This window comes from Lepus europaeus, chromosome 4, assembly GCF_033115175.1.
Source record: "Lepus europaeus isolate LE1 chromosome 4, mLepTim1.pri, whole genome shotgun sequence".
Taxonomy (NCBI): Eukaryota; Metazoa; Chordata; class Mammalia; order Lagomorpha; family Leporidae; genus Lepus; species Lepus europaeus.
The window spans coordinates 1,121,994-1,134,340 of record NC_084830.1 but is presented as its reverse complement, the minus strand read 5'-3'; the positions used below and the strand labels follow the sequence as shown (position 1 = coordinate 1,134,340).

At 68.7% G+C, this 12,347-nt stretch overlaps 2 protein-coding genes across 2 annotated transcripts in view; both read right to left on the bottom strand.

The window, feature by feature from the left end:
• Positions 1–1,534: 1,534 nt before the first annotated feature.
• Positions 1,535–2,488, bottom strand: MAFA (MAF bZIP transcription factor A). The gene has a single exon (XM_062187926.1). The coding sequence runs from the start codon at positions 2,486–2,488 to the stop codon at positions 1,535–1,537; it is 954 nt and encodes a 317-aa protein (XP_062043910.1).
• A 5,522-nt stretch (positions 2,489–8,010) lies between these two features.
• ZC3H3 (zinc finger CCCH-type containing 3) overlaps positions 8,011–12,347 on the bottom strand; it is an 83,627-nt gene continuing 79,290 nt past the window's right edge. The window contains exons 11-12 of the mRNA XM_062187921.1: positions 11,931–12,301; positions 8,011–8,328 (exon numbers count right to left, since the gene is read on the bottom strand). Of these exons, the coding sequence (XP_062043905.1) occupies positions 8,297–8,328; positions 11,931–12,301 (403 nt within the window). The 3' untranslated portion in view covers positions 8,011–8,296. The remainder of the gene's footprint in view (positions 8,329–11,930; positions 12,302–12,347) is intronic.

The following is a 12,347-nucleotide window of genomic DNA, read 5'->3' as shown; positions in this document are numbered from 1 at the left end:
CCGCAGGAGGCCTGTGCAGGACAAGCCCCCAGTTCCTGCCCTGAGTGCAGGCTCTGGGAGGGGCCGGGGGGAGGCGGCTTCCCAGGCGCCGGCCTGCTGTGCGCCCCCCAGGGAGGCAGGGAAGAGACAGAAGACAGGAAGTGGAGCCCCACTGCACCCCTGGGGGATGCAGCTCTGAGCCCACCAGGAGGGCCTGACCAGACCCCTGCCCGCGCTGTGGGGCGGTGCCGGGCAGGGAGGGTTCGAGGTGCACCTGCACTTTGCTGCTCCCAGCCGGCTGGGGTGACCAGCTCCCCAGCGCAGTGACCGCCGTCCTGGGCTCCCCACCACCACCTGGAAACCCGGAACCAGCGGCAGCTGGTGCGGGGTCCCCCTCAGACTGGCGGGAACGAGCCCGGCTCTGGATCAGCCCCGCTCCCCCACCCCCCGTCCCACTCCTGTCCCCTGTGCTAGGCTGGGGTCGCACCCCCAGAGCTCAGACTCCCTGCCGCAGCCAAGCCCCGGTCTCGGGGGAAGCCACGCCCCTTAACCGGGGTGCCAGTCCTGAGGACCCGGGCCGAGGCGAGGCCCACCCGGAAGAGCGGAGCCAATCGCGGTCCCGGATCGCAGCCCCGCGCCCCTGCGCGCCTCAGCCGAGCCCAGGGCTCGTCCCCCGCAGCCTGGCCGAGGGAGGCTGGGGGGCGCGGCCGCCGGCTTGCTTTCCACCGGGTCCGGGACCTCCTTTGATTTCTGTCCGGCCCGGGGGCGGGAAAAAAAGCGAAAGCCACAGAGACACCAGCCAGGCTCCAGCCACTGTTGGATCTCAACGGATTTATTTCTGCATGTCTTTCCCTTTCCTCGGTTTCGTAGCAAATGAAAAAAGGACCCAACAGAAACCAACACAAGCGGAGTTCCAACGAGCCGGGGACCGCCGCTCCGAGCGCGGGCGGCCGCGGGAGCGGCGGGCGGGACTCGCGGGTGCCCAGCCCCCTGGACCGCCCCCCACTCCCGCCAGCCCAGCAGCGGCCAGGCTTTTAAAATCGATCCCACAAACGAAACGAAACACAATTTAAATTAAAATAAAAACAAGTTCTCCACCCACCCCATGCCGGGAAGCTGGGGCTGAAGCTTCCCCTTAGATCTTTTTTTCTTCTAGAAATACTGTGCGTAACTTTCCCCTTCCACTCCTCTTTGGGGTTAAAATGACAAGACGTATTTCCCAGGAGTCCCGGGCGGTGCGGTGCACAGAGAAACGGCGGCCCGGGGGCGCCGCGGACCCCTCCCCGCATCGCCAAGGCCGCCGCGCTTCTCCTCCGGGGACGCCGAGCAGGGCGGGGACGGGCGGGCAGGGGCCGGGGCCCCGAGCGGGCAGGCGACACATGCGGGACTGGCGGGCGTCCGAGGGCAGCCCCGGCCGGGGGGAGGCGGGGGGCTTCGTTCGCAGTCTCCAAGCAAAATAAATAAAAGACCCCGCCAAGTCGGGGCGGGGAGGGCGGCGCGGGGGGCCAGCTGCACGGAGCGACGGAGGGCCGCGGGGCGCGCGCGGGGCCCGCGCTCACAGGAAGAAGTCGGACGCGCCCTTGGCGCCGCCGGGCCCGGCCTGCGGCGGCGAGGGCTCCCGCGCGAGGCCCGCCAGCTTCTCGTATTTCTCCTTGTACAGGTCCCGCTCCTTGGCCAGGCGCCCCACCTCCAGCCGCAGCTGCTCCACCTGGCCCTGCAGCTGGCTCTTCTCGCTCTCCAGGATGTGCCGCTGCTGCACCCGCTTGAAGCGGCAGGACTGCGCGTAGCCGCGGTTCTTCAGCGTGCGCCGCTTCTGCTTCAGCCGCGTCACCTCCTCCTTGCTGAAGCCGCGCAGCTGCCGGTTCAGCTCGCGCACGGACATGGACACCAGCTGGTCGTCGGAGAAGCGCTCCTCCAGGCGCACGTGGTGGTGGTGGTGGTGGTGGTGGTGGTGCGCGGCGTGGTGGTGGTGCGGGTGCGCCGCGTGGTGCGGGCCGGCGCCCAGCGCGTCCGCGCCGCCCCCGCCGCCGCCGCCGCCGCCGCCCGCGAAGCCCTGGCCCCGGAAGGCCTCGTAGGCCGCGGCGGCCGCCGGGTGGTGCGCGCCGTGCTGGCCGCTGCCGATGAGCGCCTCCACCGCGTCCTCGGGCGTCAGGTTGAGCGCCTCGGGGTTCAGGTGGGGCTGGTAGCCGCTCATCCAGTACAGATCCTCCGGCGCCGGCTTCCCCGCCGCGCCCCCGACGGCGCCTGCGCCCCCGCTCGGCGGCCCCGCCGCGCCCCCGGCCCCCGCGCCCGGGCTGGGCGCGCAGAAGCTGGGCGAGGACGGCACGGAGGAGCAGGGCGTGCTGAGCGGCGTCGAGGACAGCGAGCCGGGCGGCAGGCGGTGGCAGAAGCGCTCGGCCTCGGGCGGCTCCTTCTTCACCTCGAACTTCATCAGGTCGAAGTCGTTGACGTACTCGATGGCCAGCGGGCTGCTGGGCAGTTCGGCGCCCATCGCCAGCTCCGCGGCCATCGCCCGGGGCCCCAGCCTCGCCGCCGCGCCCGGCCGCGCCCCGACGGGCGGCGGGGCGGGGGGGAGCCGCGGGCCCCTCCGCTCGCTCCCCCGGGCCGCGCGGCGCCCAGGGGCGCGGGGAGCAGCTCGCGCGGCCGACGCAGGGGCGGCGCGCAGGGGACGCCGCTCGGGGCAGGTGGCGCTCGGCCGCCGCCCCGCCCGCCCCTCCCGGCCGCCGCGCTCCGCCCGCGCCGCCGGCCGGCCCCGCCTCCCACGGCTGAGCGCCGAGCCACGCGCGCCCATTTATAGAGCCGGGCGTCCGGGCCCGCCTCCCCGGGAGGGGGCGTGCGCCCCCGGGCCAATCGGAGCCCCAGCCCCTCCGCCCTCATTTGCCTATCCCCATGGCAACCCAGGCCCAGCTGTCAATCTCCTACGGGAAACAGCTGTGAGAAGGGGTGGGGCGGGCCGCAGGCTCGAGGAGTGGGCAGGGCCCCCTGGTGGCCGCCTTCCGGAACTGCAGGGCCGACGGCGCGCGGGGGCACCTAGGGCTGGGCGCGGAGTCCGGGCCCAACCAGAGACCTCCGGGGCCCCGCGTCCGCGACCCGGAGGCCGAAGCCGCCAAGGGAGCGGCGGGGTCACCGCGCCGAGGGTCCCTGTCGGCGCCCCCATAACGAACAGGGCCTCCCTAGACCAGGGAGCGGGCCGTGAGCCCGCGGAGGGTCCGGAGCCGCAGCCCGCCTAGAAGCCGCGGGTCGCCCCGCCGGGCCCCAGGGGCATCCCGACACCGCGGACGCCGCGCCCGGCTCCTGCTCCGGCTATTTTTAGCCTCGCGGTTCAGGCGGGTTCAGGAATTTCGTCAACAAAGTTGCTGGCACCTCTGCGCGCCGGGACCCACCGCGGCCAGCGGGGCGGGAGGGGCGCGCGGCCGGGGGGAGGGGAAGGGTGGAGAGGGGTTGTAGAGGGGAGAGGGGGTTCTGGGCCGAGGGGGGAGGGAGAGCAGACGGGTGGAGGGGGTGCGGGGTCGGGAGAAGGGGTGCGCAGGTGGATGGGGCGGGGCGCAGTGCAGAAGAAGCGGGGTCTTGCGCGCGCGCCTGGGTGGCAGCGCTGGGATGGGATGCTGATCGGGAGGCCGCGCCCTGGCCGCGGGCCCCGTGGCTGCTGCCTGACTTGGGACAATTGGGTCGCGAAGTCCCGGCGGCCTCCGTGGTGCTGGCCGGCTCTCATTCCCCAGCTGCCCCCGCAAGCTCTGTGGCCTCGGGAGAGGCCCTGGCAGCCCCTTGCCCGGGCTCGCGCAGGACGCCGAGGGCCTTGGCCTCCGCGGAGCACATTTCAGAACTCCAGCTCCTCCCCCACGCAACCCGTGCCTGCGGGCCCCTCCCTGACTCTGGACCTGGCCTCCCAGACAGCAGGTGTGCCTGGCTTTCTGGAACTTCTTGGGGCCAGCAGCCCCACCCTCAGCTCTCCGTGCCCCGGCAGCCCAGGCCCTGCAGGGTTCCGGTCCCTTGTCATCTGCACATTGCACCCAGGCCCCGCGGGAAGGGGACACCCAAGGGCTCTGGAGGAAGCCCTCAGGCCTGGGGCCCTGTGGGGGCTCCTCTGTGAGTTTGGCACGCACAGCTGGGTCTGGGGGGAAGGCAGTGAGGGTCCAGGCCCTGCCCAGGTCCTGCAGGGCTGCCCACTAAGCAGGGTGGAAAACAGCCGGGCTTCTGCGTTGGCCCAGTGTCGGTGTGGAACAGCCCGTTTTGTGCCCAATTCTGTGCGGCAGGCAGAGGCGCTGGGTCAGCACCCCACACCCTCCCAGGCTTCTCACCCCACAGCTGCTCCTGGGTGCTGAGTGCACCCTCCAGTCTAGTGAACACCCGCTGTGAGCCAGGGTCCACGATGAGTGTCACCTGTCGTGTGGGCTGCGGGATTTGTGCAGGGAGGGTGGGACCTGTCCCACGGTGACCCCACTGGGGATGTGGGCGATGGGGTGACTGACAGCTGTCAGGGGAGCCGTCAGCCCCGCCCAGCAGAGGGCTAGTTGGCCATCCTCGGCAGGGTGGCTGGTTCTGCGGTGACCGAGTGAGCAGGGAGCCACACCCACTGTGGTGGGGGCCGGGCTGGCACAGACACCTTGTGCAGGTCCCCTGCGGGAGCAAATGATCCGAAACTGGGCTCATGCACCAGCAGGAGCGAGAGCAGTGGGGCCGCCAGGCCGTGGTCTCACCTGGGGCCACGGGGCTCCTACGCAGGTCGGCCCTCCCAGGTGCCCCACCCGGGCTGGGGGAGGAGCCACGTTCTTGAATCTGGAGGTCCTGCCCCTCCAGCTCCTGGCCACAGGTCCCCTGCAGGGACAGCCAGCCGAGCTTCAGCCGAGTCCCGTGTCATAGGTTGTCACCATCACCGCTTGGTCTTGTCACAGCTCCCGCCCAAGGCAGGGGCCGGGTGACGGGCCAGAGCAGAGGGCGGAGCCCAGAGCCAGCCAGGGTGACACTGGGGACAAGTCTGAGGCCTGGGAGCCCACTGTGAGGACACCCGCCTCCTGCTCCCCGCCCCAGCCACCTCTGTGGCACGGTCTGGCACCTGCCCGGGATAGGTGCCACGGGCAGGGCTGGTGGTCCTGCGGCACAGCAGTGGGAAGTTGGCTCCTGCCTTCCGCAGGCCAAGGCTCCGCACTCAGCGTCGACCACCCACGGAGACGGGGACTCATTGCATTGAAAGGGGGACACTCCCAAGTGCTGGCCCAGGGCCTGCTGTGCCCCGCACACCTGCTCTCCTGCGGGGGACACCATGCTGGGGAAGGGGTGCAGGTGAGTCCAGCTGGCCTCCTGCTGCCCACCTGGCCGCCCTTCTCCAGTCAGGACCCCCACTGCCCCCAGCCCCCACCTCCAGCTCCCATGTCCCTCAGACCAGGAGCTGGGGGTGGGGCCGCTGCCTGCTAGGATCCTGAGGACTCCCCCGGTTGGCAACGGCCCACACTGCTCTGCCCCAGTGGACCTAGGACCCCAGGTCGGCACGTGCCCATGTCTTGGCAGGGCTGGCCACTCTCCGGCCAGGCACCGGGCAGCGGAGGGGGGTGGGGGCTGCCTGGGAGGACGCTGAGAGAGGCCTCAAGGTCAGTGTCACCCCCACCCTGCAGGCTTCAGTGTGGCCATGGACAGCACGGGGCAGGGCTGACTGGGCCTGCGACGGCTCCCCCAGCCATGTGGCAGCACCGGCAGTGGTGACAGGTGGAGCTGCCCCCTCTGAGTGTGGCCTGAGCCGCAGACCAGAGCCCTCCAGGTGGGCAGGCAGCTGTCACAGACCACCTGCAGCAGAGGCGAGGGGCGGGCAGAGGGTCTGAGCCGACAGCCTCTGCAGCCCCACCCCTGGTCCCCCCGTACCCCGCTCTCTGCTGCAGCCTCACCCCTGGTCCCCCCACACCCCAGCTCCCTGCAGCCCCCACCCCTGGTCCCCCCGTACCCCGCTCTGCTGCAGCCCCACCCCTGGTCCCCCCACACCCCAGCTCTGCACTCCCCACCCCTGGTCCCCCAGTATCCCAGCTCTGCAGCCCCACCCCTGGTCCCCCCATACCCCAGCTCTGCAGCCCCCACCCCTGGTCCCCCCACACCCCAGCTCTGCAGCCCCCACCCCTGGTCCCCTCACACCCCAGCTCTGCAGCCCCCACCCCTGGTCCCCCCACACCTCAGCTCCCTGCAGCCCCCACTCCTGGTCCCCCCACACTCCAGCTCCCTGCAGCCCCCACTCCTGGTCCTGCCACACCCCAGCTCCCTGCAGCCCCCACCCCTGGTGCCCCCGTACCCCTCACCCCTGGTGCTCCTGTACCCCGCTCCCTGCTGCAGCCCCCACCCCTGGCCTCCTTGCCCCCCAGCTCCCTGCAGCCCCCACCCCTGGTCCCCCCGTACCCCGCTCTCTGCACCCCCACCCCTGGTCCCCTCACTCTCCCCCCCGCTCCCTGCAGCCCCCACCCCCCAGCTCCCTGCAGCCCCCCCCCCCAGCTCACTGCTGCAGCCCCCACCCCTGGTCCCTCACCCCCCCCAGCTCTCTGCACCCCTCTCCTGGCCCCCCTCTTCCTCCCAGCTCCCTGCAGCCCCCACCCCTGGTCCCCCCGTACCCCGCTCTCTGCACCCCCACCCCTGGTCCCCTCACTCTCCCCCCTGCTCCCTGCAGCCCCCACCCCCCAGCTCCCTGCAGCCCCCCCCAGCTCACTGCTGCAGCCCCCACCCCTGGTCCCTCACCCCCCCCCAGCTCTCTGCACCCCTCTCCTGGCCCCCCTCTTCCCCCCAGCTCCCTGCAGCCCCCACCCCTGGTCCCCCCGTACCCCGCTCTCTGCACCCCCACCCCTGGTCCCCTCACTCTCCCCCCCGCTCCCTGCAGCCCCCACCCCCCCCCCAGCTCCCTGCAGCCCCCCCCAGCTCACTGCTGCAGCCCCCACCCCTGGTCCCTCACCCCCCAGCTCTCTGCACCCCCACTCCTGGCCACCTCTTCCCCCGACTCCCTGCAGCCCCCACCCCCGGTCCCCTTACCCCCCAGCTCCCTACAGCCTCACCCTTGGCCCCCACCCCTGGCCCCCACACCCCCCACTCCCTGCAGCCCCCACCCCTGGCCCCCTCACCGCCCCAGCTCCCTGCAGCCCCAGCCCCGGCCCCCTCGCCCCCCACTCCCTGCAGCCCCAGCCCCGGCCCCCTCGCCCCCCACTCCCTGCAGCCCCAGCCCCGGCCCCCTCGCCCCCCACTCCCTGCAGCCCCAGCCCCGGCCCCCTCGCCCCCCCAGCTCCCTGCAGCCCCAGCCCCGGCCCCCTCGCCCCCCACTCCCTGCAGCCCCAGCCCCAGCCCCGGCCCCCTCGCCCCCCACTCCCTGCAGCCCCAGCCCCGGCCCCCTCGTCCCCCACTCCCTGCAGCCATGTGCTAGCCTGCTCCATTCCTCTGAAGGCTTGCACCCTGGCTAGCACCAAAGGCCCCAGGAGCTGTGAGCAGGCTGCCAGGCCGCGACACAGACCCTGCGAATGCTGGACACGAGGTACCCAGCCCAGGCCCCTCGGGCCCGGTGGCGAGGCCTGCCTACCGCCTGCTCACGGGAGGAGCTCTGGTCCTGCCAGAGGGGTCACTGGCGTCTGCTCTAGGGGAGCCCCTGCCCTCAGCGGGGCACGCACCCCGTGGCCTGGGCGGCAGGGGCAGAGCTTCCCTCTCCCAGGGACCCGCCCTGGCCAGCGCAGCCCTTCAACCTCATCACTGCCGGGCTCCAGGCGCAGGCAGTGGCTGGCACAGGGCAGTGGCCAGGGGATGCAAAGATGGCCGCACGCGCAGGCCACTGGGGGTCCTCCAGGGGTCCCACGGCGTTCTCACGCAGGCCCAGTCAGGTCCCTCAGAACCCGAAGTGCCAACAGGGTGGGTGGAGCCGGGGTTGCCCCCACCTCCTGCTCACCTGACCCCACCTCAGATGGTGCTGGCTCGGCCACAGGGGACTGCGCTGACCCCAGAGCATTTGGGGGGGGCAGGGCGGGCCCCAGCGTGCGCGGTGGTGCTGTGGTGGCGGCCAGCACGGGGCAACCAAGTGCAGGACAGAGCCTTTATTGCTGGACACAAAATACCTGCCGAGGAGGTCGGGCGGCTGGGGGCACGGCCACCCATGCCCACGGCAGGGGACGGGACGGGGGCACCCTGAGGGGCAGGGGTGAGGAGGGAGGGGTACGGGGGGCCGGCTGGGCAGGTGCCTGGCCCGAGGCAGGAAGACAAGGCCCTGGGCATACTGGCCACAGAAGGCTGAGCGTCAGGCAGGCAGGACGGCGCCCCTGCGGCACTTCCTCAGGGTGGAGGGTGAGGTAGGTGCAGGCTGGTCCCGGGGCCCTCAGAGGCGCGGCTTGATGTGCAGAGGCCTCCCTGTGTGGAGAGGGCAAGGGTCAGGCTGTGGCGACGCCCAGCCAGGAGCAGTGTCCCCCCCCAACAGGCTCCTGGTCTGGGGCTCAGGATGGGGCCCGCAGGATGGGGGACGCAGATACACCCCGGGCTAGGGAGGTCCACAGCTGTGGACGGGAGCCTGCCCCCAGCGGCCTCCAGGACCTGGCATTCCCAGGGCCCACGCAGCCTGCTGCCGGCCTGGCCTGGGCAGCCAGGGCCAAGGGAGCAGAGCGGCTACAGGGGCCTCTGCTGTGCCCAGGGCTTGTTCAGCGGGGGTGGCCTGTGCACACCCGCACAGATGGCACACTCACCCCTGCCTAGCCAGATGCACACTCACCTGCATGTCACACAGGCACAGATGCACACTCACGCCCTGCCTAAGTCACACACTATCACAGATGGCACAGCTCTCCCCTGCCTATGCACGACCCGCACAGATGGCACACTCACCCTCCTGCCTATGCACACCAGCACACAGATGGCACACTCACCCCTAGCTATGCACACCACGCACACAGATGGCACACTCACCCTGCCTATGCACACCCGCACACAGATGGCACACTCACCCCTAGTCCTATGCACACCACACACAGATGGCACAGCTCACCCCTGTCTATGCACACCACACACACAGTGGCATACACCCGACTCACCCTGTCTATGCACTACCACATGACAAGATGGCACACGACGCACCACCTGTCTATGCACACCTACACAGATGGGCACACTCACCCGCTGCCTATGCACACCACAGCAGATGGCACACTCACCCCTGCTATGCACACAGGCACAGATGGCACACTCACCCCTGCCCTATGCACACGCCGCACAGATGGCACACTCACTCCTCCTGCTATGCACACCCGCACACACAGATGGCACACTCACCCCGTGCCTATGCACACCACACAGATGGCACACTCACCCCTGCCTATGCACACAGGCACAGATGCACACTCACCCCTGTCTATGCACACAGGCACAGATGGCACACTCACCTCCCTGCCTATGCACACCCGGCACAAGATGGCACACTCATCACACCCTGCCTATGCACACACCCGACCCGCACACAGATGGCACACTCACCCCTGCCTATGCACACCACACAGATGGCACACTCACCCTGTCTATGCACACCACACACAGATGGCACACTCACCCCTGTCTATGCACACCACACAGATGGCACACTCACCCCTGTCTATGCACACCACACACAGATGGCACACTCACCCCTGGCTATGCACACCACACAGATGGCACACTCACCCCTGTCTATGCACACAGGCACAGATGGCACACTCACCCCTGCCTATGCACACAGGTACAGATGGCACACTCACCCCTGGCTATGCACACCCGCACACAGATGGCACACTCACCCCTGCCTATGCACACCACACAGATGGCACACTCACCCCTGCCTATGCACACAGGCACAGATGGCACACTCACCCCTGCCTATGCACACCACACAGATGGCACACTCACCCCTGTCTATGCAGACCACACACAGATGGCACACTCACCCCTGCCTATGCAGATCACACACATGGCACACTCACCCCTGCCTATGCAGACCACACACAGATGGCACACTCACCCCTGCCTATGCACACCACACACAGATGGCACACTCACCCCTGCCTATGCACACCACACACAGATGGCACACTCACCCTGCCTATGTACACCACACACAGATGGCACACTCACCCCTGCCTATGCACACCTGCACAGATGCCCACACTCACCCCTGCCTATGCAGACCACACACAGATGGCACACTCACCCCTGCCTAAGCACACCCGCACAGATGGCACACTCACCCCTGGCTATGCACACCACACACAGATGGCACACTCACCCCTGTCTATGCACACCACACACAGATGGCACACTCACCCCTGTCTATGCACACCACACACAGATGGCACACTCACCCCTGCCTATGCACACCACACACAGATGGCACACTCACCCGTCTATGCACACCACACACAGATGGCACACTCACCCCTACCTATGCACACCACACACAGATGGCACACTCACCCCTGCCTATGCACACCACACACAGATGGCACACTCACCCCTGCCTATGCACACCACACACAGATGGCACACTCACCCCTGTCTATGCACACCACACAGATGGCACACTCACCCCTGCCTATGCACACCACACACAGATGGCACACTCACCCCTGCCTATGCACACAGGCACAGATGGCACACTCACCCCTGCCTATGCAGACCACACACAGATGGCACACTCACCCCTGCCTATGCAGACCACACACAGATGGCACACTCACCCCTGCCTATGCACACCACACACAGATGGCACACTCACCCCTGTCTATGCACACCACACACAGATGGCACACTCACCCCTGCCTATGTACACAGGCACAGTTGGCACACTCACCCCTGCCTATGCACACCCACACAGATGGCACACTCACCCCTGCCTATGCACACCACACACAGATGGCACACTCACCCCTGCCTATGCACACCACACTCAATGTGCAAACTCACACCTGCCTATGCACACCACACAGATGGCACACTCACCCCTGCCTATGCACACCCGCACAGATGGCACACTCACCCCTGCCTATGCACACCACACACAGATGGCACACTCACCCCTGCCTATGCACACCACACACAGATGGCACACTCACCCCTGCCTATGCACACCACACATAGATGGCACACTCACCCCTGCCTATGCACACCCGCACAGATGGCACACTCACCCCTGGCTATGCACACCACACTCAATGTGCAAACTCACACCTCCTACTCAGGGGGGCTGTGGGAGCAGCTTGCTGGGTGTGGTGGGCAGAGTGCAGGCTCCACATTGAGCAAGGCTGGCTCAGTGCTTCCTGCCTCACTGCCCATGCAATTCAGGGGCCACCTCCCAGGTGCCACCCAGGCAGCCAAGCCCACCTTGGCAGGGGCAGCCTACATCTGCCCAGAGCACCCCGGCCCTGTGGGTGGGACCTGAAGGGGGGGGAGGAAGTTCTGACAGCCCTCAGCACCCACCCCGCCCCCCGGCCCCCTCCCAGTGCTCACGGGCCCCCGCTGGTGCAAGGCACGAGGGCCTGGCCGTGGTGGCTGTGGCGAGCTGGCAGGGCTGTGAGGGGCTGCAGTAAGCACCTCCATTAGCGTGAGGACCGTGAAATACGACAATAAAACGCCGGCCGTATGGTCGCGCATTTGCAGCCCGCCGAGCTGCGTGGGGTTTATCGTCACTCAGACGTGCGGAGAGCTGTAAAATGTTTACAGAGAGGGCCGTCTGCAGCCATAAAATCCTCCTTTCTCCCTAAACAAGGCTGAGTGGAGCCATTCACCAGGCCCCAAATGTGCATCCCGGGAGCAGGAACATCTGCTCTCCACAGCAGCGCCTGCTGATCTTCCAGAACAAATTAACACAAACGGCTGCCTCCTAATTAAATCAGCCCTGGGCCGGGCTGCACCTCGCGGCCCTGCCCACGGCCGGCCTGGCTCACAGGGCCCCACCTGCAGCTCTGACGCCTGGGCCGGGCACCTGGGCTGCCTACCTGAGTCCTTGGAGCGGGGGATCCTGGGGGTCCGGGCCCGGGGCTGGCCTCCCGGGCTCGGCGAGGACTGCAGGGAGATGAAGGAAGGCAGCTTGCAGAGGCCCCCAGAGCTCGAAGACACAGGCGCGGCCACCTCCTGGAGATGCGGGTCCTCCTGGGCCGAGGAGGACGGGGAGGGGGAGGGGGAGGAGGAGGAGGAGGAGGAGGAGGAGGAGGAGGAGGAGGAGGAGGAGGGGGAGGAGGCCTTGGGTGAGGAAGTAGAGGGAAAGGCCGAGGCTGACTTCTGTGGGGTCGGGGGAGGGGAGGCGGGGGCAGCCGTGGCAGCAGAGCTGGACGTCTGTGTGGGTGGACGCTGGCTGGCGGAGGGCTTCCTGCAGGACAGCAAAGGGGCACAGGTTCTGCCGGGGCCCCAGGGGG

Excerpts from the sequence above, each read along its gene's own strand:
- MAFA (XM_062187926.1), bottom strand. The coding sequence starts at position 2,488 with ATGGCCGCGGAGCTGGCGATGGGCGCCGAACTGCCCAGCAGCCCGCTG.